General features: G+C 36.8%; 1 protein-coding gene across 1 annotated transcript in view; it reads left to right on the top strand.

Annotated features, from left to right (window-relative positions):
• Positions 1-24,428, top strand: part of ATP2C1 (ATPase secretory pathway Ca2+ transporting 1) — a 149,003-nt gene extending 124,575 nt beyond the window's left edge. Inside the window, exons 17-27 of the mRNA XM_044920465.1 lie at positions 4,391-4,547; positions 7,974-8,144; positions 9,411-9,508; positions 13,990-14,040; positions 14,968-15,134; positions 16,725-16,793; positions 17,442-17,558; positions 18,395-18,542; positions 19,066-19,161; positions 20,518-20,659; positions 22,456-24,428. Coding sequence (XP_044776400.1) covers positions 4,391-4,547; positions 7,974-8,144; positions 9,411-9,508; positions 13,990-14,040; positions 14,968-15,134; positions 16,725-16,793; positions 17,442-17,558; positions 18,395-18,542; positions 19,066-19,161; positions 20,518-20,659; positions 22,456-22,586 — 1,347 coding nt within the window. The 3' untranslated portion in view covers positions 22,587-24,428. The remainder of the gene's footprint in view (positions 1-4,390; positions 4,548-7,973; positions 8,145-9,410; positions 9,509-13,989; positions 14,041-14,967; positions 15,135-16,724; positions 16,794-17,441; positions 17,559-18,394; positions 18,543-19,065; positions 19,162-20,517; positions 20,660-22,455) is intronic.
• Positions 24,429-24,884: the final 456 nt, after the last annotated feature.

The raw sequence follows: 24,884 nt of genomic DNA, 5'->3' as shown, positions 1-24,884 counted from the left end.
GAATATGTATATGCGTTTATTTGGAAGGTCTGTTTCTTTACATTTTATGTATGATCACATAGTACTTCAAGATAATGTGGCTCATGTAAAGTTTAATGATTTGACTTCGGCAATTTTGAATCTAACTTCATCAAAGTTGTACTTTGGAAATTGTACTTTGATGTTACAGTTTGATGTTCTCAGTTGTGGGAGTGGGAGATAGGTATGGGTAGTGAGCAGGATATAAGTTTGAAAAGATTTGTGTGATTATTCTTCTCATTTACTGATCTGAAGAGCTTCTCTTACAAAATAAAACCAGCCAATGTAACTAACAAAACCCAAACCCACTGATTTGACTCAGGATCTAGAAGAGGTCAGCCTGGCACAGATGTGACAGATTTACCAATTTAAAAATAATCCCAGGGGCTCAAATAGTCTTAAAAAGACTTTCATTTGTGCATGTCAGTATACATTTATTTATACTTCATCCCTGGACCCTGCCAAAATGACAACCAATGCATAAAGAATATAAAAAAGAGAAAGTACAGAAGACTCAGAGTGAAGATGGGGACTAAGGCAGAGAGCTAAAAACAGGAGATCAGTTTGAAATTCTCCAAGTGCCTTTTCTGTTTCTTGAGGCCAGATCATTAGCCCTTTTTTACCCCTGTAGAATATCAGAAATCTCATCTTGTAGACAAGAGTGGAGGGCGGAATTAAGGCTTACACTGAAAACAGAGTGATTAAGGTCAAGTCATTGTCCTGAAGGGTAAGCCTCTAGCCTTAATTCCACTTTCTTAGAATGCCTGTAGAGAGGTATCTCCCTGCCCTCACTCTATAAGTAAGAAGATTGAAGAGTTGTAGAGAAGCTGACTGGTCCCAGGGAGATCCCAATGGTACAGAGTATTCTTCTTCTTCTTCTTCTTCTTCTTCTTCTCCTTCTCCTCCTTCTTCTTCTTCCTCTTCCTCTTCTTCCCCTTCCCCCTCCCCCTCCTCCCTTCTCCTTCCTTCTTCCTTTTCTTTTTTTTTTTTTTTTTTTTTTAAGTAGGCTCCATACCCAGCGTGGGAGTCCAATCCAGGGCCCCAACTCAACCCTGGGATCAGGACCTGAGCTGAGATTAAGAGTCTGATGCTAAACTAACTGAGCCACCCAGGTGCCCCTAGTACAGAGTATTTTTTTTTTTTTAATTCATTTATTTGAGAGAGAGAGTGAGTGAGAGAGAGAGAGAGAGAGAGAGACCAGGAGCCTGGGGGAAGGGCAGAGGGAGAGGGAGAACCAGACTCCCTGCCGAGCAGGAACCCCAGTGTGGGACTTGATCCCAGAACCCTGGGATCATGACCTAAGCCGAAGGCAGATGCTCAGCCAACTGAGCCACCCAGGTGCCCAGTACAGAGTGTTCTTAACTAAACTCTTCATTTACTGGTAGAGTTTTCTGACTGCTGGTCATCATTTCATCACCCTACAGTGAGGGCCATCATTTCATAAATCCTATCAATGCCCATGGAGCTTCTAGACCTTTAATTTCTTCAGTCTTAATATAAATGGACAGTCAGGAGTTGCTAGATACTTGGGAAAAGTCTTCAGTAGGAAAGGCACAGACCAAACCAACAGAGAAAGTGGTCTCAGCAAAACAATGATAATGTTGGATGCTGAAGAAAATTTCCAAAGACCATAGAAAATGACAACAAAATACCTTAAATAGAACATTTTAAAATAAAGTCAATGAATCTATCAGAAAGTGGAACAAAAGGTCAAAGAGGTGCTTAATATAAAAAAGATAAGGTACAAAAATCAGAAAATAAATAGGACAGCTACCACCCATCTAATAGTGGTAATAGGAAGAGAGTTCAGAAAATGGGAAGTTTTTTTTTTTAAAGATTTTATTTACTTGACAGAGAGAGCACAAGCAGAGGGAGAGAGAGGGAGAAGCAGGCTTCCTGCTGAGCAAGGAGCCCGATGTGAGACTCGATCCCAGGACACTGGGATCATGACCCTGGCCGAAGGCAGCTGCTTAACCGACTGAGCCACCCAGGTGTCCCGGGAAGTTTTTTTTTTTTTTAAGATTTATTTATTTATTTGAGAGAGAGAGAGATTGAGTTTGCACGCAGTGCAGTGGAGGAAGGGGAGGGGGAGAGGGGAAGCAGACCCCTCGGTGAGTGGGGAGCCTGATGCGGGGCTCAATCCTGTGATCACGACCTGAGCCTGAGCCAAAACCAAAAACCAAGAGTTGGCCACTTAACTGACTGGGCCACCTGGGTGCCCCCAATATGGGAAGATTTTGTCAAATAACACCAGACAGTGTTTCAGAGGAAGGACTTCACCTTCTAGAGTAAAATTGCCTACCAGCTGCTCAGCGCAATGAGTTATGTTAAAGAAGGGTGGGGTAAAGAGATAAACACAACAGTGCCCATAATCAGGAAATTTGAGGGTGTTTAAGGAGAATTCTGAAAGCTTCCACAGGTTTGGGGGCCAGAGAGGAGGCAAGGGGAAGATCATATACAAAGGTTTAGGAATTAAAGTAGCTTCTTTAGGCTTTTCAGTTTTAACACTGGACTCTGGAGGCTGGAAGATAATAGAAGAATGTCTTCAAATTGAGAGGAAATTTATTCTCAGCTGAACTTAAAAAATTTGGTGATAGAATAAGAATGTTCTTAAAATTTTTTTTTTTTAGATTATTTATTTCTTTGACAGAGAGGGAACACAAGCAGGGGAGTGGGAGAGGGAGAAGCAGGCTTCCCGCAGAGCAGGGAGCCCGATGTGGGGCTCGATCCCAGGACCCTGGGATCATGACCTGAGCCGAAGGCAGATGCTTAACAACTGAGCCACCCAGGCGCCCTGTTTTCAGATATTTCAAGTCTCAAAATGTGTATCCCACACAGCTTTTCTTAGATACTTGCAGATATTTTATTCCAAGATAAGACAATAGATAAGGAAAAGGAAGACTTAAAACCTGGAGTTCTAACCTGGAGAATGGTGCAAAGAATCCCCAGGATAGAGGTGAAGAGAAGTTCCTGGATACGAGTCATGGAGTAGGCCTACAAATCGAGCAACTCAAACTAGAAAGAAAAGGAGAACAAGACTCAAGAAAGAGACCTTCAGTAATGATGTGGAAGGAATAGCTTACTTGCTCATTTAATCATATAAAAAATACCAAAATAAATAAAAAAGAAGTTATAAACTTTTTAAAAGATAAACAGGAAAAGAAATATATTTGATTTATATAGGCTATGGAATCAACATCTTACCTCTTGCCTCTCTACCTTCTAATATCTGCTCACCAGTTACTTGGGGACCCAGGCAGATGGAAGCTGCATCTCAGTCTGTGCACACTGCCCTAGCAGGGCCAGAGGAATAGCACATTATTTTCATTTGGAAGTGACACAGTACTGCTCATATTTATCAGCCAAAACAAGTCATGCCTGACTTCAAAATGGGAGAGAAGGGCAGGGAAATACATTCCTGTTATGTGCCTGCAAGAAGTGGGATGCTTCCCCGCATTGGGCTCCCTGCTCGGTGGGAAGCCTGCTTCTCCCTCTCCCACTCTCCCTGCTTGTGTTCCCTCTCTCCCTGTCTCTCTTTCTGTCAAATAAATAAATAAAAAATCTTCAAAAAAAATTAAAAAAAAAAAAGTGGGATGCTTGTGAACTGTTCTAGTGACTAGTACTTTGTTCAGCAGTGAGGAATCATAAAGTAAAAAGAATACTGGCAACTTTTGTTTTAACTATATTGTAACAATGGGGAGGGGAGGAATGGGTAGTAGGAGTGGCCAAACTATAAGCTGTCACAATGGACGATGTATGAAACTGATCAGTGAAAAAGTAGCAGTATAAATGTATTTAAGAACATGGAGATAAGTACCAAGGAACAGCCAAAAGAATTAAAATTGGTTTGGCTCTGTGGAGTAGGACTAGAGGTGAGAGAGTTTGGGCAGGCAACTGCAGTTTTTCATTGTAAGCTTTTGTATAATGCTAGGGTAAAAAGTAAAAGGTTCTGATACCCATAATTGCAAGGTGATTATGAGAATTAAATGAGATCACATACATTTGTACATATAATAGCAACTAATGGAAAGCCTGAACCCCTGCTTGTGGGCTGATGATAGATCTCTTTCCTTTTCCTGTTAGGTTGTAAGCCTCTCCCCTTACAGTGCCTAATCCAGGGCTTCGTATAGCATTGCCTTCAGTGTGTGGAGGTGAGGGTGGGAAGTAGATGCTGTGTTCTCTAGAGGGTAAAGAAAGCTTCCACAAATGAGGTTTTAATCTTCAGAGTTCAAGTGCCACTCAAAGCCTTATTTAGGCTTGAGTAACTTTGCTGGGGATTATGAGAAATGCATGCCATGTATTGTTGGACTCCAGTGGCAGATAGGTATAAGTTGAAATTAACTTGAATTTATTTGCTGTTTTTTCTTTTTAGGACGGACCAGAGATTTGTTTTATGAAGGGTGCTTATGAACAAGTGATTAAGTATTGTACTACATACTACAGCAAAGGGCAAAGCTTGACACTTACCCAGCAACAGAGAGATCTCTACCAACAAGAGAAGGCACGAATGGGCTCTGCAGGACTTCGAGGTAAGGCCATTTCAGCATAGTCCCCTAGGGTGGAAAGGTAATGCTTTTTTCTTTTCCTTTCTTTTCCTTCCCCTTCCCGTTCTTTTCCCTCCCTCCCTCCCTCCATCTCTTCTCTTTCTTTCTTTCTTTGTTTCATTGAAGTAGAGTTGACATACAATGTTATATTAGTTTCAGGTGTACAACATATTGATTTGACAAGTCTATACATTGCTCTATGCTCACCATTTATAGTGTGGTCACTGTCTGTCACCATATAGCATTATTACAGTATATTCCCTATGCTGTACTTTTCATCCTCATGACCTTTTTATTTTATAAGTGGAAATTGGTCCCTCTTTATCCCATTCACCTATTTCACCCATCCCTGCACACTCCTCAGTGATGCCTCCCTTTAATTTTAGATGATTTCGTGCTTCATATCTTAGCTGTCCAACTCTATCCCAGGCTTTGTAGAATACTGCCATTTCTGAAGTGTTATGTTTTAGTCGGCTGTTTGGCCCCCAAAACACAAGAAGTCAGGAATGTAGCAAAATGTGAAATTTCTATTTCTTACAGACCTGCATTGGTCTCTGAGTAGGTGATAGAAATTTTATTTTAGACAAGTTTTTCTTGTGAGAAGGGAAATGGAGGAAGGTAAAACGGTATTACTCCTTCCTTATTTCATTATTTGGACTGTCTTTCTTATTTATTTATTCATTCATTCATTATTCATTCATTCATTCATTAAGATTTTATTCATTTGACAGAGAGAGATACAGCGAGAGAGGGAACACAAGCAGCGGGAGTGGGAGAGGGAGAAGCAGGCTTCCCGCGGAGCAGGGAGCCCGATGCGGGGCTCGATCCCAGGACCCTGGGATCATGACCTGAGCCGAAGGCAGACGCTTAATGACTGAGCCACCCAGGCGCCCCTGGACTGTCTTATTTATTAATAGATCTAAAGTACTTTCCTAAATATTAACGTTTTAAGCCTCTAATTTGTCCTTTAAACTGAGGTGATCGCTTACTTGTTGCTCTTCTGCTGATCTCCTTCCCTTGTCATTCACCAGAAAGGAAAGAAGTGTCCAGATTCTGCTTTATGTCTGTGTTGCTGACTGAACAGTGATGTGGAGAGAGGGTCTGCTATGCACATACACATTAGGCTGTTTCTCTTAGGGACAGCATGTGTAGGATTGAAAAAGCAGGGGTTGGGGCCATACCTGGTTTTTACCTTCTGGATAGTCATCTGGCTTGTGGGGAATATATATACTTATGTAGTCTCTCTCAAGGAAATTGGAAGAGTTGGCCTCCTTAATCTTATTATTTTTACAGAAGAGAAGTCAAGCACAATCCTGGGAGGAGGAAGCAACTTAATATAAAAAATACTCCCCTTATTCATGGTTCACTTAAGCAAGGGCTCTCTGTGGTTTTAACACATTTGGATAGATCTACAGAATTTCTGCTCTTATAATGAGCTAGGTTTAGAAAGATATTCTTGTAGCTTTGAAGGCAGAGTTTTGTTATTCTTAGCAGTTCACAGCAAGAGGGTCCAAAGTTGGCTTGGGTTTAGAGACGCTAAAGAAGTTTCAGAGGTTTCACACTTTTTTTTTAAAGGTTTTATTTATTTATTTGACAGAGACACAGTGAGAGAAAGGGAACAGGAGCAGGGGGAGTGGGAGAGGGAGAAGCAGACTCCCCGCTGAGCAGGGAGCCCAATGAGGGGCTCGATCCCAGGACCCTGGGATCATGATCTAAGCCGAAGGCAGACGCTTAATGACTGAGCCACCCAGGCGCCCCGTTTTCACACTTTCTTATTTTAACTCTTTTCATCTGAAGGATCATGGAGGTTTGTGTATGTGTGGTGTTGTAACATTGTGAAATAGACCAGAGTTGGTAGAGGAGAAAAATCGCCTGTTTCACAGGGCTTTAGGGAAACATTCTGGTCATTTGTTTCTTGCTTCATGTCTTTTCCTTTGGTTAAGCTCCACTTTCTTCCTCCTCCTGAAGTTACCATAATGGGAACAGAAAGACTTCAGATTTAACTTGATATGTACTTAGGTTACATCTTATAAAATATAAGTTTCTTAAATACACATGATTCTTGATTTTGAAATTAGAGTATGTTTTGTTTTTATGTTTTAGTCGGGGACCCTCCTCATGAAAAAGGTCTGCCTAACCTTATCCCAGACAGTAGCAGTAGATTTTCATTTGTGCTAAGGAAGCAAACAAATACATACAGGATACTCTAGGCTACTACCACCTCTCCACTGAGGGTGCCAGGAGCTGCTCTCCCTTTCTTAGGGTTTGCTGACACATGAATTTATACTCGCTATTCCTTTCTGTAGTCCTCTCTCTGTTCTGACACCAGGGACTATCAAGTGTCTCATTCTCTCCAGGGTGAAAGCCTTTGGGGCTCACATTTACATAAATAGTTAGGTATATGACTCTGACATTGGGAAAATAGAAGTCATTTGCCTCTAACCTTGGTTTTCCAAATATATTTAATCCTTCAAACCTTCTGCTTGAATAAGAATGGATATTGCTTATAATCTGGTTATGACTTTTCAGTTTCTCCATGAGATACATATATTTACTTAGTGTGCTTTTTTGTGTTTTCTCTGGTAAATTGTTCAGTCCAATAATATTCCAGATGGACACACATCCCTTTAACTCATTAGGTAGTTGTCAGAAGTTCCGAATTCTGAGAATAAGTTAAATGATATTTGGAAATGAACAGTATTTTGTGTTATATCTTAAGTGCTCGAGGATGATGGGAAACTCCCAATAATGATACGGTGGTGTTAGATATTATTAGAGAACCAAAGTTACAAATAAGAAATACTTATTAATGTTATGAAAAGAGTGAAAGAATCCAAACTACTGTTACTAATGGTTGTGCAGTCACTTTACAAATTAATTTACCTCCCAGGGTTTGTCATGTACAAAATTGTTACATGTCGTGTATAATTAATCAATATAGCCTTCTCTTCAAGCTATTGAATTGTTCTGGAGACCTATAAAATGGAAAGATGAAGATACATTCGTAGCAACCCCCTTCAGAGGTGTCTGTTTAAAACTGACTTTCAAAGCTCAACAAACCCATAGTTCTCCAAATACCTAATTATTTTTTCTAAAGAGCTAATAGTTGATGTTTAGAAGAGCTGCGTTTAGTCACGTTGTAAAAACGTTCTTTATTCACTCCTTACTTGCCTTCTCTGCTTAACAATTCTTTAGTGTTATTCCTTTTAATTTTAATAGCTTTCAGCAACCCCATATTAGAACCATTAAACTAATGTATTAACATGTAATACATTTTTATATATAATGATTATATCCTAACTACAATGACATTATAGTCTTAAGTGATTCTTTGTCTCTAGCTTTTGTCAAGTAACCTGTAATGCTTTTGTGACTTACGTTTTATTTTTTTGGATTTTATTATTTCCTCAGTTCTTGCTTTAGCTTCTGGTCCTGAACTGGGACAGCTGACATTTCTTGGCCTGGTGGGAATCATTGATCCTCCTAGAACTGGTGTGAAAGAAGCTGTTACAACACTCATTGCCTCAGGAGTATCGATAAAAATGATTACTGGAGACTCACAGGAGACTGCAGTTGCAATCGGTATAACTAGGCTGGTCCCCCCCCCCTTTAATAGTTTTAAATTAATTGCAGTGCATAGCTTTGAACCATTAGATATAAAATGTATACGTATAATATTGACATTATACAATTAAAATGGACTCTTATTCATACTGTATATAAAAATGTGGGTAAAAATTTATTTTAGGTTAAAAAGTAGTTCTATTAATTGAAAATACATAACTAAACTATTAGGAAATCACATGTTTTATTCACAGAAGAATAGTTGATTATTTTTAACCTCATAATCCACTATGCTATTGGATAAAAGCACTAGATTATACACATGAAACATGAAATTTAGTTTTCCCTTTAAACTTGAGGATAATTTTCAAAGCAGACTTTGATTTGTACTTGATTTGGAAGAAAATAGCTTGTGTCTATATTCTGTTATTACATCACGTATATGCTTATGTTGTTTGAATGCCATTTAAGAATACCCTAAGGAATATAACAGGAGAGACTCCTGGGTGGCTCAGTTGGTTAGGCATCTGACTCTTAATTTTGGGTCAGGTCATGATCTCAGGGTGATGGGATTGAGCCCCACATCAGGCTCTGTGCTGGGCATGGAGCCTGCTTGGGATTCTCGTTCTCCTTTTCCCTCTGCAAACCGCCCCCCCCAATATATTTATGGGAAAAAAGGGCACCAAAAGGTAATCTGGAGTTTGTAAACTGTGTAAACTGTTGTGAACTGTGATTCATACTGATAAACAGTTTACTAAAGTCCATTAATTCTGATTTTATTACTGTGCGGAGAGACGGATAGGAGTTTCACACTTTATGTTATCTAAGAAGAATATGTCACCAGAAACATAACGTTGGGAAGATTATACCTAGAAAAGCTTTTCAACATCTATTTTCTTTTACATATAACTACATGATTACCGCAGATCCACCACTGTTTTGTCTGGCTTTAGATTCTTTACTTAAAATGAATTCTGATCTTTATTAAAATTGAGCTACTAAGCAAAACCTGATTGGCCCTATATCAGTTCTTAGGTATGGTGGTGGGTTAAATTGTGAAAACTCTTTATTCTTAAATTTAAACAAAAATAAACAGAAAACCCCAGAATTTTTACTAATTCAAATAGGTTTGTCTTACTAGTAATTTGTCTTGTGATGTCTTGGTATAAAGACATTTTGTACTTAAGAATGGATAACAAATCCTATTAAGTGAGCATTATGTTGACTGGCCTACCAAGCAAAACTAATTTGTTCAATTATGTTTTCTCTCCCATTTCACTTTAGCTAGTCGTCTGGGATTGTATTCCAAAACTTCCCAGTCAGTCTCAGGAGAAGAAATAGATGCAATGGATGTCCAGCAGCTTTCACAAATAGTACCAAAGGTAGGCCTAAACTTAAAGCCTTTTAGATGGAAAGGCCTTATTCTAAGTGTTTATGAATTCTTCCAGTGTGTCCTATATTCCTAGTGATAAAAGTGGACCTTCTGTTTTCTTCTTTATTTTTTTATAGTAGTACCTCCAATTGTATTTCTACCAAACCTATTAACCAAATCTCTATAATTTAATCCCAGTCTGTGTGCTGTTTAATTTTTGGTTGGTTGTAAATATTTTATTTCAGTCACCTATTTTTTTTTTTTTTTTCCCCTGAAATGCATCAGATATCTTATTATCTTTCCTGGAAGATTGGGGAAACTGTAGCAGGTTATTTTAATGCCAGGAACGTTTTTCATTAACCTCTCCTTTAATATTTTCCTATTTCCTTCTTTTTAACACCCTTGTCTATCAGAACTCTGAGTGCTAACCAGAAATATGACACTGAAAAGAAGACATGATAAGAGACAAATACATAGATTTTCCTCCTTCCTTTTGATGATTTTCATCTTTCCCATGTTATTCCCTAAACACTCTCCTTTTCTGACAAAGTTCTACTTCTTTTTTCACTGTCCTTTTACCATCCTGTCTTCATTCTGTCCTCTCCCCTCTTGCTCCCAAACTACAGAGATTTTATTGTGTGCTTTTACCTTTAATCAATATATTCTTTTTTTCTAGGTAGAGAAACATGATAAAGGTGAAAAGATTATGAATAGAGGAAATTCAGTGACCCCCAAATTTAATCCTAGCTTTCACTGTGATACAGTGATATAGCTCAATCTTTAGTCCTTTCTGTTTTTTTGTTTGTTTTAAATCTCATTTCTTTAGGCCATAATTTTGTGTCACTAAATTTAGTGTTTTTAGTCAACTAAAAAGATTGACCTGCCCTTCTGATGCTTTAAGAACAGATTTTACTCTGTACCACATGCAAAACATCAAGTGAGTCTTCAGTTTTGCATTGAGATCTCCTTAGTCTCAAAACTGCTGCTCTAATTTTTGAGCTGCCACCAAAGCTTTGAAATGCTAAAAATCTTACATCAAATGGTAGGTATATGGATGCATGTCAAGTAATTTGTTCCTTTACAGAAGAAATACGCTTTCAGTCCAACAGTTGGCATCTTCACTGCCATTGTCAGTGAAAACCTTCCGTGACTATAATGGAATGATTTGCAGTGTTTCAAATGATCTGCAGTGGAACAAAGGCAAAATTTTACTCTGTTCAACCTGAGTATATTGGTAGTTAGCCTTTTATTTAAATATTCTGTAAAATCCGCAGTCTTTGCTAAACACTCTTGTACTTCAGCACTGTGTGCTACATGATTAATTTCTGCAGTAATGTAGAATTTTCACTTAGAAGACAACTAGTATACTTTCAATGCATATGTAGTTTAGTCCTTTTTAAAGACACACTAAAGAGTCTGAGTGAATTTTTGAACTTTTTTAAAAAGGAAGTATATTCTCCAAATACGAATTATGTGATTCATAGTACCTAGAGGACCTAGGCATATGTAATAATGTGATATTGCAGTTAAATTGAGTCTTTTGCTTAAGAAAATAATCCTCATTTGTTTTAGACCTTTATTAAAATTGGGAAGGAGCCTCAGAACAGTCTATATGATGGTACTAAGAGTCGTTCAATGATTTATTAATTCATTTTGTATGTATTTATGGAAGACTGAAGGTATAGGACAAAAATCTCTGCCTTCAATGGAACTTATAGTCTAAGATAAGTAAATATGTACATTATGTCAGATAAGTGCTAATGAGCACCAACAAAAGCAGAGAAGAGAGTGGAATGATTGAAGAGGTAGATTGAAATTTTTAGAGAACATGACTAGGAAAGGCCTCACTGGCAGGCCATATCATATCTGAGAAAAGAGCACTCCAGACCAAGGGAACACAAAGGCAAAGACCTTAAGGTGAGTGTGCATGGCATGTTTCAGGAAAAATGAGGAGGCTGGTGTAGGTGTAGTTCGGGTAACTAATGAGGAGGAAGGGGCATGCAGTTCATGCAGGACTTGGTAGGTAGTAACAGACTTTGGCATTCATTCTGAGGGAGATAGGAAGTCATTGGAGGGTTTTGAGCAGAGGATGGATGTGATCTGACTTCTGTTTTAATAGTTTCATTATGGTCACTGTGTTGAGAAGAGACTGCAGGAGGCAAGGGCAGAAATAAATCAGTTCAGGTATTGGCCCAGAGTGTTGGCAGTGGGCTTAGAGGAAGGTGGTTGAATTCTGGATTTATTTGAGGTTGGAGCCAATGAGATTTGCTGTTAAGCTTCTTGTGGCTTCTGAGAGAAAAGGAGGAACCAAGGATGACTCCCCAAATTTAGAGCCTGAGTGACTACGAGGATGTACTTACCATTAGCAGAGGATATGAAGGAGCATGTATTTTGGGAAATAACGGGTTCACTTTGTGATATTTTTAAGTCTTAGATGAGACATCCAAGAGGAAATGTGGAATAGGTAGGTGGATTAATTTCATTGGTCTGGATTTTAGAAGAGATATTGGGGCTGGAGACAAAAATGCATAACAATAAAATCTAAATCTGTAAGGCTGGATGAGATCACCTAGAAGTAGGGGATTCTTAGACCTCTTATAGAGGGACCTTTAAGAACTAAGTTGTGGAATATGTCAGCATTCAGACTTCAGGGAGGTCGGGAAGAACCTCTACAAGAGGAGCAGCCAGAAAGGTAGGAGGAAGGAAGACCAAAAGAGTATAGGGTGGTCATGGAAGTCAAGCAAAGAAAGTGTTTCAGGAGGAGGGAATTGCCAGCTCTGTTAGGGTGCTGCTGAGAGGTTAAGTCAGAAGAGAAATGACCATTGGTGTTAGCAATGTGGGTGGTCTTTGGTAATCTTGAATAGGGGTTTCAGGGCAGTGGTGGGAATGGATTCAAGAAAGAATGAGAAGAGAGAAATGGGAGACTGCAAGTACAGAGGAGTTTTGCTATGAAGAGAAGGGGAAAAGTAGGGTGGCAGCCAAAATGAGACGGGAAATTTTTAGTTTTGTTTTTATTTAAATGGAAAAAATCACAGCATGTTATATACTGTTGGGAAAGATGCATCAGCAAGGAAAAGATTTTGATATAAGAGGGGGGAGAATTTCTGGAGCAATGATCTTAAATAGGTCCAAAGGTAGAATATTTGACCTGCACTAGGAGCATATTCAGTTCATCTGTAATAAAAGGAGAGAAGGCAAGGATTGTGCTTGGATACAGGTACTGGTTGGTGGGAATTATGGAAGTTCTCTTCTTCTGTTTTCTTTGAAGTGGGAAGCAAGGTTGTCAGCTGGGACTGAGGTTGGAAATGGGGATAAATTGAAAGTATGAGGAGAGAAAACTTAGTATGAACTAATCCTCTAGGACAGTAGAGAAGAGAATGATGTATTATGCAGATATTAAAATCACCATGACTTAGAAGTGTTGTTGGAAAGAGTGACAGTGAGGAGGAAATTAAATAAGTCACAGGGATGAAAAGTACAGCATAAAGAAAATAGTCAGTAGTATTATAATAATGTTGTATGGTGACAGATGGTAACTACACATATCATGGTGAACATTGTGTAATGTACAAAACTGTTGAATCACTCTGTTGTATGAAACTAATACAATGTCACATTCGTTTAAAAAAATCTGAAAAAAATTTTGTGAAATGTGGGGAAGTGACCTAGAGCAGTGAATGAATGCCTATAGTCAGTGGGAAGTCTGGTCTCATGTGACATTCAGAACTGGGGTTTTGTGAATAAAGAAAGGAGAATCAAGGACACCTACCCCTGTCTAGGCTCTCCTGGTGGTGGTACTATGTGAAGGACTGTAGGGATGGCCTTGGTTTGTGAAAAATGAGGTTAGAACAATGTGGAAAAGTGGAGGATACAGGGGATGTTGTAGATGCCTGCCTTTGGGGCACAGCGAAGGGGTATTAGGAGACCAGGAGGTGGGATCAGAAAAGGGGATTATGTGCATGGTTTGGAGAGATAAGTCATATAAACTGTTGGAGATACAGTAGAAGAGAATCTAAAGAATTAACACGAATATTAAAAGAGAAGGAACAGACAGGTAACACTCTTGAAAAACAACAACAATAAAAAGGTTCTACAGACATTGAGAAGCAGCTGTTCTTTATCTTTCCTGAAGACAGAACAAAGGGAGAGGCCATTTTTGTTGTTTGCCAGTGTAATGAAGAAATAGATGCAAGAGAGTTTTTCCTTTCTCTGTGTCTGAAACATTTCAAGAATAAGGCTGTTTTCTCTTCAGAACTTAAACATAATGGGATAAATTGGATAACATGTTTAGATTGTGTATTTCCTGCGGTACCACTGGAAAGTTTGAAGTGACCATGTCAAATGAATATCTTAACAGACACATGGTATATTGCTTAAACTTGATCTCTACAAAGTAAGTACAGTAATTTAAGAAATTATTGTTACAAGTGCATGGGTTATTCTGATATTTCTTATTGTTGAAGATTTTTAGTGTATCCTGTATTTTAACAGGTTGCAGTATTTTACAGAGCTAGTCCAAGGCACAAGATGAAAATTATTAAGGTGGGTCTTTAAGATTCACACTGTTTTATCTCTATCTCCAAAATGCTACTTTACGTCTTTCATTATGCTTACATTACTAGGAATATTGATTTAATATTAAAGTCGGAAGTATTGTGAAGCAAAAGAGATTTTTTTTTTATAGAACTTTACATGGAAGTATTAATAGAGAATTTAGTTAGCAAAGGAAGATGTAGAAGAAAACGTTAATGAGGTATCTGCAACACAGCCTTCTTTAAACAATTGAACAGTGTAGACATATGTTCTGACAGGAGTCCATAGCCAAATCATCCCAGTGTAAATAGCAGTAATTGCTTAGAAACTGAGTAAATACAGTAAGAAAAGGAAATGTTATGAGAGTGGGAACAGTATTTCAAAGGTTTTGGTTATTTATATTAATCAGTTAAATATATACAAATCAACTGACGTAGTATCCATTAATTAAAGGGCTTAATCACAGTAGTCCTCCATTGTATTAGTTTAGAGTTTCTCAACCTTCACAACTATTGACATTTTGACATTTTGGACTGGATTCTTTGTTGTGAGGGGCTGTCCTATGTGTTGTAGGATGTTTAGCAGCATCCCTGACCCCTACCCTCTAGATGCCAGTAGCATTCCCGAAGTCATAATAATAAAAAATATCGCCAGACATTGCCTGATGTCCCCTACAAAGCAAAATTGCCCCTGAGAGCTACTGTATAATTAACTCGAGATCAGTCTTTAGACATAGCTCTTACACATGAGAATATTAATAGCAACTTTTTCTAAGCTTTATCTTAAGACCTCCATATATTGAAGTTTGTTGCAAAATCAGTGGTCTGTATTCTTTCCAATCTTTATTATGTGAAAAAAAAATAGAGAGGAGTTGTTTATCCCCTTATCTTTGTGGAAGCAATATTTTTACCAGAATCCCCTTTTCCCCCATTCCAGTCTCTACAAAAGAATGGGTCGGTTGTAGCCATGACGGGAGATGGAGTCAATGATGCAGTTGCTCTGAAGGCTGCAGACATTGGAGTTGCAATGGGTCAGACTGGCACAGATGTTTGCAAAGAGGCAGCAGACATGATCCTCGTGGACGATGATTTCCAAACCATAATGTAAGTTTTGTTTCAGTGAATGTACATCAGAGAATCTTTTCCTGTCTTTTTCCGCACCCCATCTCCAGACAGTTCAGCTGAAAAAGAATTGGGATATTCAGTGTATTAGGATATTCAGCAGTGGATGAACTAAACTATTTTACCAGAATTAATTAATCTTATTTATGGCCTACCGTGTAGTTTTGGAGAATATTATTTGTATGGAAAGGACATAATAAATGGCAAAGTCATTCATTTAACAAATATTTACCGAGTGCAGCCAGATGTCACATTTTTCTGGCCACCAGTGGAGTGGTACAGCAGTAAACCTTCATGGGGCCTTTATTCTAGTTGAACTCAGGCTATCAGAAATATGCATGTGCATGGCCTTACAGTAAGTATAAAAATAGTCAAGTTTCCATCCATACTATGTATTTCCTTATGTCTGTAATTGTCCATGCTGTCAGTGATACAAGCTACTAAGTTTAAATAGCTTTGTCTCCTTCCGCCACTGTTTCTGATTGATGTAAGATTCTTCTGTGATTACATGGTCATGTCAGTAGTAGTTCAGGTGGGGGGTCACTTGAATCTTGTTATTTGATAAGCACGTGTCTGATAACCTGGGTCTTCCTCAGTTCAGTGACTCATGCTGATTACATGCCTGGCATACTTCATTAACCCATGGTGGCCTAAAGTGGAGCATGTGGGAGCTCAGGACTCAGAATTGCCATGGTCTTGTAGGCATATAAGTTTTTTTCTTTCCATTCTTAGAATTATATAGAAATCTTGAAAGAAAGGGGAAGTTGTTTAAAAAACACATATTTTCTAGATTCAACCAGATGAGAATTTATTTTTATGTTTATTTTTTAAAGATTTTATTTATTTGTTTGAGAGAGAGAGAGAGAGCATGAGCAGCAGGGAGGGGCAGAGGGAGGGGGAGAAGCAAACTCCCTGCTGAGCAAGGAGCCTGCCCCCCGGACTCGATCCCAGGACTCAATCCCAGGACTCTGGGTTTATGACCTGAGCTGAAGGCAGATGCATAACCGACTGAGCCACTCAGGTCCCCCAAATGAGAATTTAAATGAATTTTTGTAAACCGTATTCTTTATGTAATTCTGCTACAGCACATATCTGATTGTAGTGTTAAGCAATAGATAGCTTAAACTCCAGAACTCATATATATCTTATTACCATTTAATTCCTGACATACATTAATTTAACCCCTTACCATGCATGCATTTTGTACCTTTTAGAAAAAGAAAATTGGAGGGGTAAAGAAGATCATTATTTTAGTATTATAAATGTGTAGTATTATCTGTTGTGTAGAAAGACAGTGTATGATTTTAATGTTGAAATATCTTTAAGAATTTTAATATAGTGTAATGAAATTAGTTCAGATAGAGCTTCACAGGCTTGGCTTTCATTCCATACCAGAATGTTTTTGTATTTTTTTCTAATCTTAATTATGTTAAGAAAATAATAGATTCTTTTAGTGATGTATATGTTATATCAGTTGGAAATTTGTTTTCAGAATTAGCTCTACAGTGTTATAAGATAGATCTTTATTTTTGTGTGATAATATTTCTCATTTAATTTTTTTTAAAATTTCAGGTCTGCAATTGAAGAGGGTAAAGGGATTTATAATAACATTAAAAATTTTGTTAGATTCCAACTGAGCACGTAAGTTTTTAAGAAGTTTGTCACCATGGGTCTTATAGATAAATTATATGAGAAACAGAATTCAAGCAGAATGCTTAGAAGCTTCTGAGCTCTATTTCTGAATGTTGTTCATATGTTAGTTTTCCATAATGAAAATTAATTCTATCCTAAAATTAAAAATGGCATGATAAAGAGATGATGTCTGTATCATCATCAAAATATATAAATGTTTGTGGTTTATTTACTAGCTCCAGAAATAACTAAGGGAGGAGTGTCAGATCTTAGTGTGTTTCCTTGGTGTCTTTTTCCAAAAGTAGAAGGGCTTTTCTGTAGTCAAAAAACATTTGCCAAAATATTGTTGAAACTGTTAACTGTTATGTAGTAACAGCTATTCTGAACTCAGTTTTTAAAACCTTCCTCTGTTTGTTGTTATCTAAACATCTTGAAATCCTTTATTTAAATGCTACGGATTATAAAGTTTAACTTTTAGCGTCAAAATTTTCACACAAATGAAGCATAGATACTCATAAATACAGACTTCCTTTAAAAGCACAGTAGTAAAATGAGATTTTCAAATGCTAAAGAAGTGATATCATAAAAGTAGTAAGAATTATAATATATAAAAGTAGTAAGAATTATATAAAAGATACATTATCTTTTTTTCAACAGGAGTATAGCAGCATTAACTTTAATCTCATTGGCTACATTAATGAACTTTCCTAATCCTCTCAATGCCATGCAGATTTTGTGGATCAATATAATTATGGATGGACCTCCAGCTCAGAGGTAAGAGTTTTTTTTATCCATAAACAAGTAGAAGGACAAAGAAAGTGTGATATCTTGATGATTAAGTTTTATGATTTCATTCATGGATAGCACTAGAAATCTATTCATGCAGCGACATGTTTGTTATAAATTGTGTGATGGCTGTGTATATCATTTATGCTCTTTGGGTGTTTTTTCACGTGTCATAGATCTAAGCTTTTACGTTATGTTAGATGCCCATTCATAAGTTGAGAACAGATGAGGGAATGAATAGGTGCAGTCCCTGTCCTCAGGAAATAAGCTTTTGTCTCTCAGAATGGGACGTAATGGAGAAATCCTGAGTTTAGTTTTATTATCTGGGTTCTGTTGTCAATTTTAGAGACTTTGGGAAAGTATTGGAGGATCTAAGCATCTAAGTATTTTCTTCTGTAATGGGCCATAGATGTTGCTTTCCAGCAGAAAGAGTAATTGAGTGATACATGTCAATGGTCATTATAACAAATCATCCTAGTCAAAACCTCCTTGCATGAAAGGTATTTCAGAGTTTACTCAGTAGGTTACTATTTCAGGCCATATTTGAAATAAGTAAACTTACATGTAAATGAAATTGGACAGTTTTTTTCAATTTGACCATCAGTCTCCCATCAAACTATGCCAAGTAGGAGTAACAAGGGAAGAGTAATAAAATCCATGGTTATTTTCGAGTATTTATAGCCAACCTTTTCTTTAGGATTCAGCATTTTGTTTCCATAAGAAAGCATTTAATTTCCTGGATAATTGAGGTTAATGAGATTGTAAAAGTAACAAATCCAAACCTTAAAACTTTTAAGTAATTCACTTTTCTATTTGTTTTGAAGCCTTGGAGTAGAGCCAGTGGATAAAGATGTCATTCGTAAACCTCCACGCAACTGGAAGGACAGCATTTTGACCAAAAACCTGATACTTAAAATACTTGTTTCATCAATAATCATTGTTTGTGGAACTTTGTTTGTCTTCTGGCGGGAGGTATAGTCACTGGATAAGCTGCCTTAATAGCATGCATTCTGTATGACCCAGTTATTTTGGTGTGTTACACGGAAGCTTGGAAAGTTAGGAGAGCTCATTGGAAAATATAATAAAAACATTTAAAAATAGTTTGATTTCAGTCTTTATGGGTTAAAAGAATTGCTGATTCATTTATTAGAATAGTTTAAATCTGCAAAGATATCAGCACAATAAAAATTAATATATTAATATTCATATTTGGGGAGTAATTAGAAAATCTGAGTCTATTGCTACTTTATTTCATCAGAAAAGAAAGTTGTTTTAATATCCAATATATGGTGTGTGAGAAGACTACTTTATTTAGATTATAGCTATTCATTAGTGACTTACTTAAATGGCGTATAGGAAATTTATGTAGCTCATATGTTTTATGTCTTAGGCTAAAGCTGTTTTATTCTAAAGCAAAGAAAATGTTAACCTTTTACAAGCATGCAGTATTTGTTGATTAAATTCAGCCACTGATAATCATTTTTCTTCTTGATAGCTACGAGACAATGTGATAACACCTCGAGACACGACAATGACCTTCACATGCTTTGTGTTTTTCGATATGTTCAATGCACTAAGTTCCAGATCCCAGGTATGCTTAGGTGATCTTAGCTGACTGATTCAATTGATAGAGTTCTCTCTGATTGTAAGTAGGCAAGGATTGTGGGGTTTTAGCTTTGCTTGATTTTGTCATCACAGATTACAGCCCCAGATACAGCCTTCCCTATAAACGTGTACCTACAAACGTGTCATAATGGGGATAGGGCATTTGGGCAAATAGCTTTACCTTTGACCAGAAGATCCAATAAATCACAGGTGTCATCGCCTGGTCTTTCTTCTTTCCATTCTCTTACATCTGTAGCTTTAAGATAGGTTCAAGTTAATATTATCTGAGAGTATTGGACAAATGGGTTCTGTTATGTTGGTATTAGTCTCATTTTAGAAGAAAGTATTGTTAGAAGTACAAGAACAATTTTGTGCATATTAATGGTTTCTGATTATTTCTGTCAGTGTGTCAGAGCTTAGGACATTTTAAATTTGCTTTTCTTCCCATGTTGTATCTTAAGGTGTGATTGCCTTTTCTTGATTGAAGTGTTTTCATAGAAAATTAATGGGCTGTGGGCTAGAACCTAGTAGAACCTTTTCAGAGCACAATTGTTCTTGAAAAGTAGTTCCATTTTGAGGCCTGACTCTTCATTTCAATTCTAGAGCACCTTATAAATCCTCAATTATATCTTTTACCATTTAGCATGCTGGAACTTTCCAAGTCAATGAATTGTCGTTAATTTAGACTAAGTTTTGGAGAGCCTACAATATTCATTTTTTGTTTTATGAAAGGCAATTTTACATTTTTAGTCCACATTGAACTAGGTCTATTCTTTAAGAAAGGCTTTTAGATTATCTAACTTAATGGATAGAAATGATTTAGCAAAATAATCACACAAATGAAGTTTCCAGTGTTTTGAAATGCTAAAGTTTCTTTTCATTCTGTGGTCTCTTGTTGATGTTGTTATTGTAGCATCACTCTTGTAGAGAAAGCTTTCTTGATAAAGAGAAACTGCTTTAGGGGCGCCTTGGTGGCTCAGTTGTTAAGCGTCTGCGTTCGGCTCCGGTCATGATCCCAGGGTCCTGGGATCGAGCCCCACATCAGGCTCCCTGCTCGGCGGGAAGCCTGCTTCTCCCTCTCCCACTCCCCCTGCTTGTGTTCCCTCTCTCGCGCTCTCTCTCTCTGTCAAAAAATAAATTAAAAAAAAAAAGAAGCTGCTTTAAATTGAACCTTTATTCCGTCTGAATTATTCCAAAATAATAGTCAAACCATTAAGAGATCTCATGGTATTGCCATTTTGGCATTCAATCCAGTTTATTAAAAATTGGAGATGACTATGATAATAAAGAAGCTGTTTCAGTGACCAAGGAATAATAATTGAACTCTTTGCTCTGCCAACAGACCAAGTCTGTATTTGAGATTGGACTCTGCAGTAATAAAATGTTTTGCTACGCAGTTCTTGGATCCATCATGGGACAGTTATTAGTTATTTACTTTCCTCCACTTCAGAAAGTTTTTCAGACTGAGAGCCTAAGTATACTGGGTAAAGAAAATGTTATCTTTTTATAATTTATATATTTTAGATGAATTATTGTATTTTCTAATGCATTTGTTCTACTAAAAATTTCCTTTTAAAAAGTGAGATAAAAAAGTGAGTTGATTTGAAAAAGGAGTGTATTCTGTTTTATCGTTTGGAGAAATTTGCTGGGGTGGTCACTTGCTTAATGCTAGGCTTTAAAATTTTTTTGTAATTTTTTTTTTCTTGCAATATTTTTTTCTTGGTTATAGCTGTCAAATTGTTGTTGCTGATTGTAAACTATAGCAAATGAAAACGTGTTATAGAGTAATTATAGTTTATAACTTTTCAGTCTTACATGAAGAAAAAACTAGATTTAAGCTCACTGAAAACCAGGTTGCTCTTCTTTAAAATTACAATTTCAGTAAACTAATATTTCAATATTTTTACTTGCTAATTTGTGCATTCTTATTTTACAAAATAACAGCCTGACCCTAAAAGCAGAAAATACATTAAGATTACATGGAAGATAGACATTGTTCTTTCACATACTATGTATTAAATGTATTATGATACATTTAAAAATTAATCTTCCTGTGTAAGGGTGAGGACTGATGTATTTTGTGGCAATGCTACTTTTAATTCTTGTGTTTTTAAGTTAATTGGGGTATTTGTGAAAATAAGTTATATAGCCTCACTGTATTTTATGCTGTGAGTTACAGTTTACCTTAAAGTTGAAATAATTTAATTTCAGTTTTTTAATTTCATATTTACACTTGTTCCTCTTTTTAAAAAGTGGGGTCTTAAGGAGACAGCTGCAATTTTTCAAGCAATGAGTTAAGAATGAGATAGTGTGGATACTATTGTAAAGGCATGGTCTTTATTTATTTTTAAATTGTAAAAAAAGGTTTTATTTATTTGAGAGAGAGCACGCATGCACACAAGTGGGGGAGGGGGCAAAGGGAGAGAATATCCAAGCAGACTCCCACTGAGCATGGAGCCTGACATGGGGCTTGATCTCACGACCCATGAGATCAGAACCTGAGCCGAAACCAAGAGTTGGACGCTTAACTGACTGAGCCACCCAGGTACCCCAAAGACATGGTCTTTAAATGATGAGTTCTTCTAGGCTCTCGAATGGAATAGATAGAAATTCCTAAATAATCTTTAGATAGGCAGTTTACAATCAAATTAAAATTAAAAAGACTGTGTGATCTATTAAATAGAAAACTCCTCTTGCTTGTGTTGCTGTTAATAGTTATGGTTATGAGGTTATGGTTCAGGGAGAGTAGTCAGAGCACTTGGGTTCTAGTTCTCTGGCACTGCCTTTTCTAGCTGTATGACTTCAGATAAGTCATTTTTGAGCCTTACTTCCCTCTTTTTTTTTTTGAGTGGGCAGCAAAGCAAAATTTATTGAGCCATAGTATAAAGCTCCCGAAGAGAGAGGGGACCTGAGAGGGTTGCCCTTAACTTTCCTCATTTTTTAAACTGAGGCTGATTTTATGTACCTCCTGGAATGGTTGTAAAAGAGTATTTTAAAAGCTCTGTTCAGATGCTAGGAAAATGCACCTGGGTGGCTCAGTCGTTAAGCGTCTGTCTTCGGCTCAGGTCATGGTCCCAGGGTCCTGGGATCGAGCCCGACACTGGGCTCCCTGCTCAGCAGGAAGCCTGCTTCTCCCTCTCCCACTCCTCCCGCTGTGTCTCTCTCTGTCAAAAAAAAAATAAATCTTAAAAAAAACCCAAAAAGATGCTAGAAAAATGTAAGCTTTAAGCTTTGCAACTGCTTCAAAGAATTGTAAAGTGCAACTTATTTTCTCTTGCAGATCTGCTGTTTCTTGTGGGTCTCACCTCCTCAGTGTGCATAGTAGCCGAAATTATAAAGAAGGTTGAGAGGAGCAGGGAAAAGATCCAGAAGCATGTTAGTTCGACATCGTCGTCTTTTCTTGAAGTATGATGCATATTGCATTCTTTTATTTGCAAACTAGGAATTGCAGTCTGAGGATCATTTAGAAGGGCAAGTTCAAGAGGATAATGAAGATTTGAGAACTTTTAAACTTTTCATTGACTAGAAATGAGTGTTATGTTAAAGACTTGATTTGAGACTTTAACCTGCTGGCAGTCCCAAATGAAATTATGCAACTTTGATAACATATTTCTTGATTTAAATTGGCTTTTGAAATTGAGTGGAACTTTATAAAGCATATGGGCAGTTATTTAATTAAAAAAAAAAAGCAAAACCTGAACCACCTTCTGCACTTAAAGAGGCCTAACAATACAACTACATTATCTATCTTAGATAGATATTAATTTTTTTTAATTTTTAAATATTGTACTATTTATGGTGGTGGGGCTTTCTTACTAATACACAAATAAATTCAATCATTTCAAAGGCATTCTATTGGTTTAGAAGTTGATTCCCAGGAGTGCCATATTTCAGCTACTGTATTTCCTTTTTCCTGCAATGTAAGCAGCTCAGACACCTTGTGTTACTGTTTTTGTATCAAGTTTTTTGCACAGGATGTGACCACTGTCAGATCACTGTTCTTTTCTTTCTTTTTGTGATTGAAAAGCCTATACTGCAATTTGAAGTAAATGTTTGCTTTTCTTAGTAAATGTAAATGGTTGCTTTTTTTTGTTTTTTGTTTTTGTTTTTTTTTAAGTTAAGAGTCTTTGGTCTAGCAAAATTAATACAGGGTTATCAAGTGGCATTCTAGGTAGAGTAGCCTTGTCTGTAATTAACAGTTAGTCATAGAATCAAAAGTATTTAAGAGTGATTGGGCTGAAATCTATAACAGATTATATGAACATGTTAATGTCTCTTTTTGAGTTAAATATAAATATATACTTTGTCAAGTATCATTTTGTCATCCCTTAAATATAAATCAAGTACCTCACCTGAATAACTGAATTTTATTTTTCTTAATGTCTTTCTATGTATATTTTTAAGCATCTTTCTTCGGAAGTATAGAATACTATACTTGATAAAAAAGCCCCAAACTCAAATAGATGGTTTATGAACCAGGGTATACGGGAAGACTCTGTGCTGGCCTTTTCTCTTTGAGTATCTGCAGCTTCTTTGGCTTAGATTGCAGCACTACCTTGAGCGTGTACCTTCAGACTTCCACCATTTGTTCTCTGCCTTCTGTTGCATTGGGCATGCTAGAGAAATAGTTGGGTTTACTCTCATAGTCCCATCAGTTTTTATAATAGCTTGGTGAGGTGTAGGTAATTTTTTTTTTTAGTGTGTTGTGGCAAATTTGGGCCAGAAATTCAAAATTAGAAATTCATTTTCCTATTGAATATTTCTCTCTGAAACAGAAATGGGTTTCAAATTCTTACATGTTTAATTCTTCTTGAAATTCATGAGTTTTGTATTTTATAATTATTCTCCATTTTTTAAACTGTCAGCATAAACCACCCTCTAGTTTTTATCACCAATATTAACCTGCCAGTGTTAACACTGAAATATTTTTATTAATGATAGGGAAAATATCTATTCTTTGAGTCCTTGTAATTGAAACAGTTGAGTATAAGGAGCTGAGATGTCTGAAATTTATTCTACTTTACCCTTTAAGGCTTAATAGTCAAATGTACATTTTTCTTACTAGATAGAACATAGAAACCGTTGTCTAGTCAACTTTATCTTTAATGACGTGATGTCTCATACCTAAATTTTGTATGATTTTTTTTCTCTGTTACAAAGACTTGAAATATTAAGTGCATCTCAGTCTTTTGCTTTCCATTTTAGGTTCAGAGTATGACTTGTATGAAATAAATGTGCCTATCCTTTGATTTGGTTTTTGAACCAAAAGAAAAAAATGATTTCTTTTCATAAGTTAATGACCTTGCAGTTAGGACCGTTAACATTAAAATCTTATGGATGTAGAAGATACAGAAATTAGGCAGTACTCAAAGTGCACAGAATCTGTGATTTAAAAAGAAGTGACATGTATAGACAGTACAGATACACTATATCCAGGTTTCAATTTTCTGTAGTGTAACAACAAATTAGAATATTTGTATATATATCTTCCATAGTATATCATCCAAATTAGTATAGATACTTTAAATATGCTAGTATCTAAATTTTAAATTTTCACCCCACTCCCTAGCCCTAGGACTTGCTAGAGTCATAAATAATACTAACTTATTTGATTTTTCCCTGTTAGCCTACCTCCTGAAGTTATTTGGTCCCAAAGTGATTAAACATCTGGGAAGAAAAGAAAGGAACTTGAAATAATTCACCTAGGTA

The sequence above is a fragment of the Neomonachus schauinslandi genome, chromosome 1 (assembly GCF_002201575.2).
Source record: "Neomonachus schauinslandi chromosome 1, ASM220157v2, whole genome shotgun sequence".
Taxonomy (NCBI): Eukaryota; Metazoa; Chordata; class Mammalia; order Carnivora; family Phocidae; genus Neomonachus; species Neomonachus schauinslandi.
Note: the sequence above shows the minus strand (reverse complement) of the source record. Positions and strands in the feature narration are given on the sequence as shown.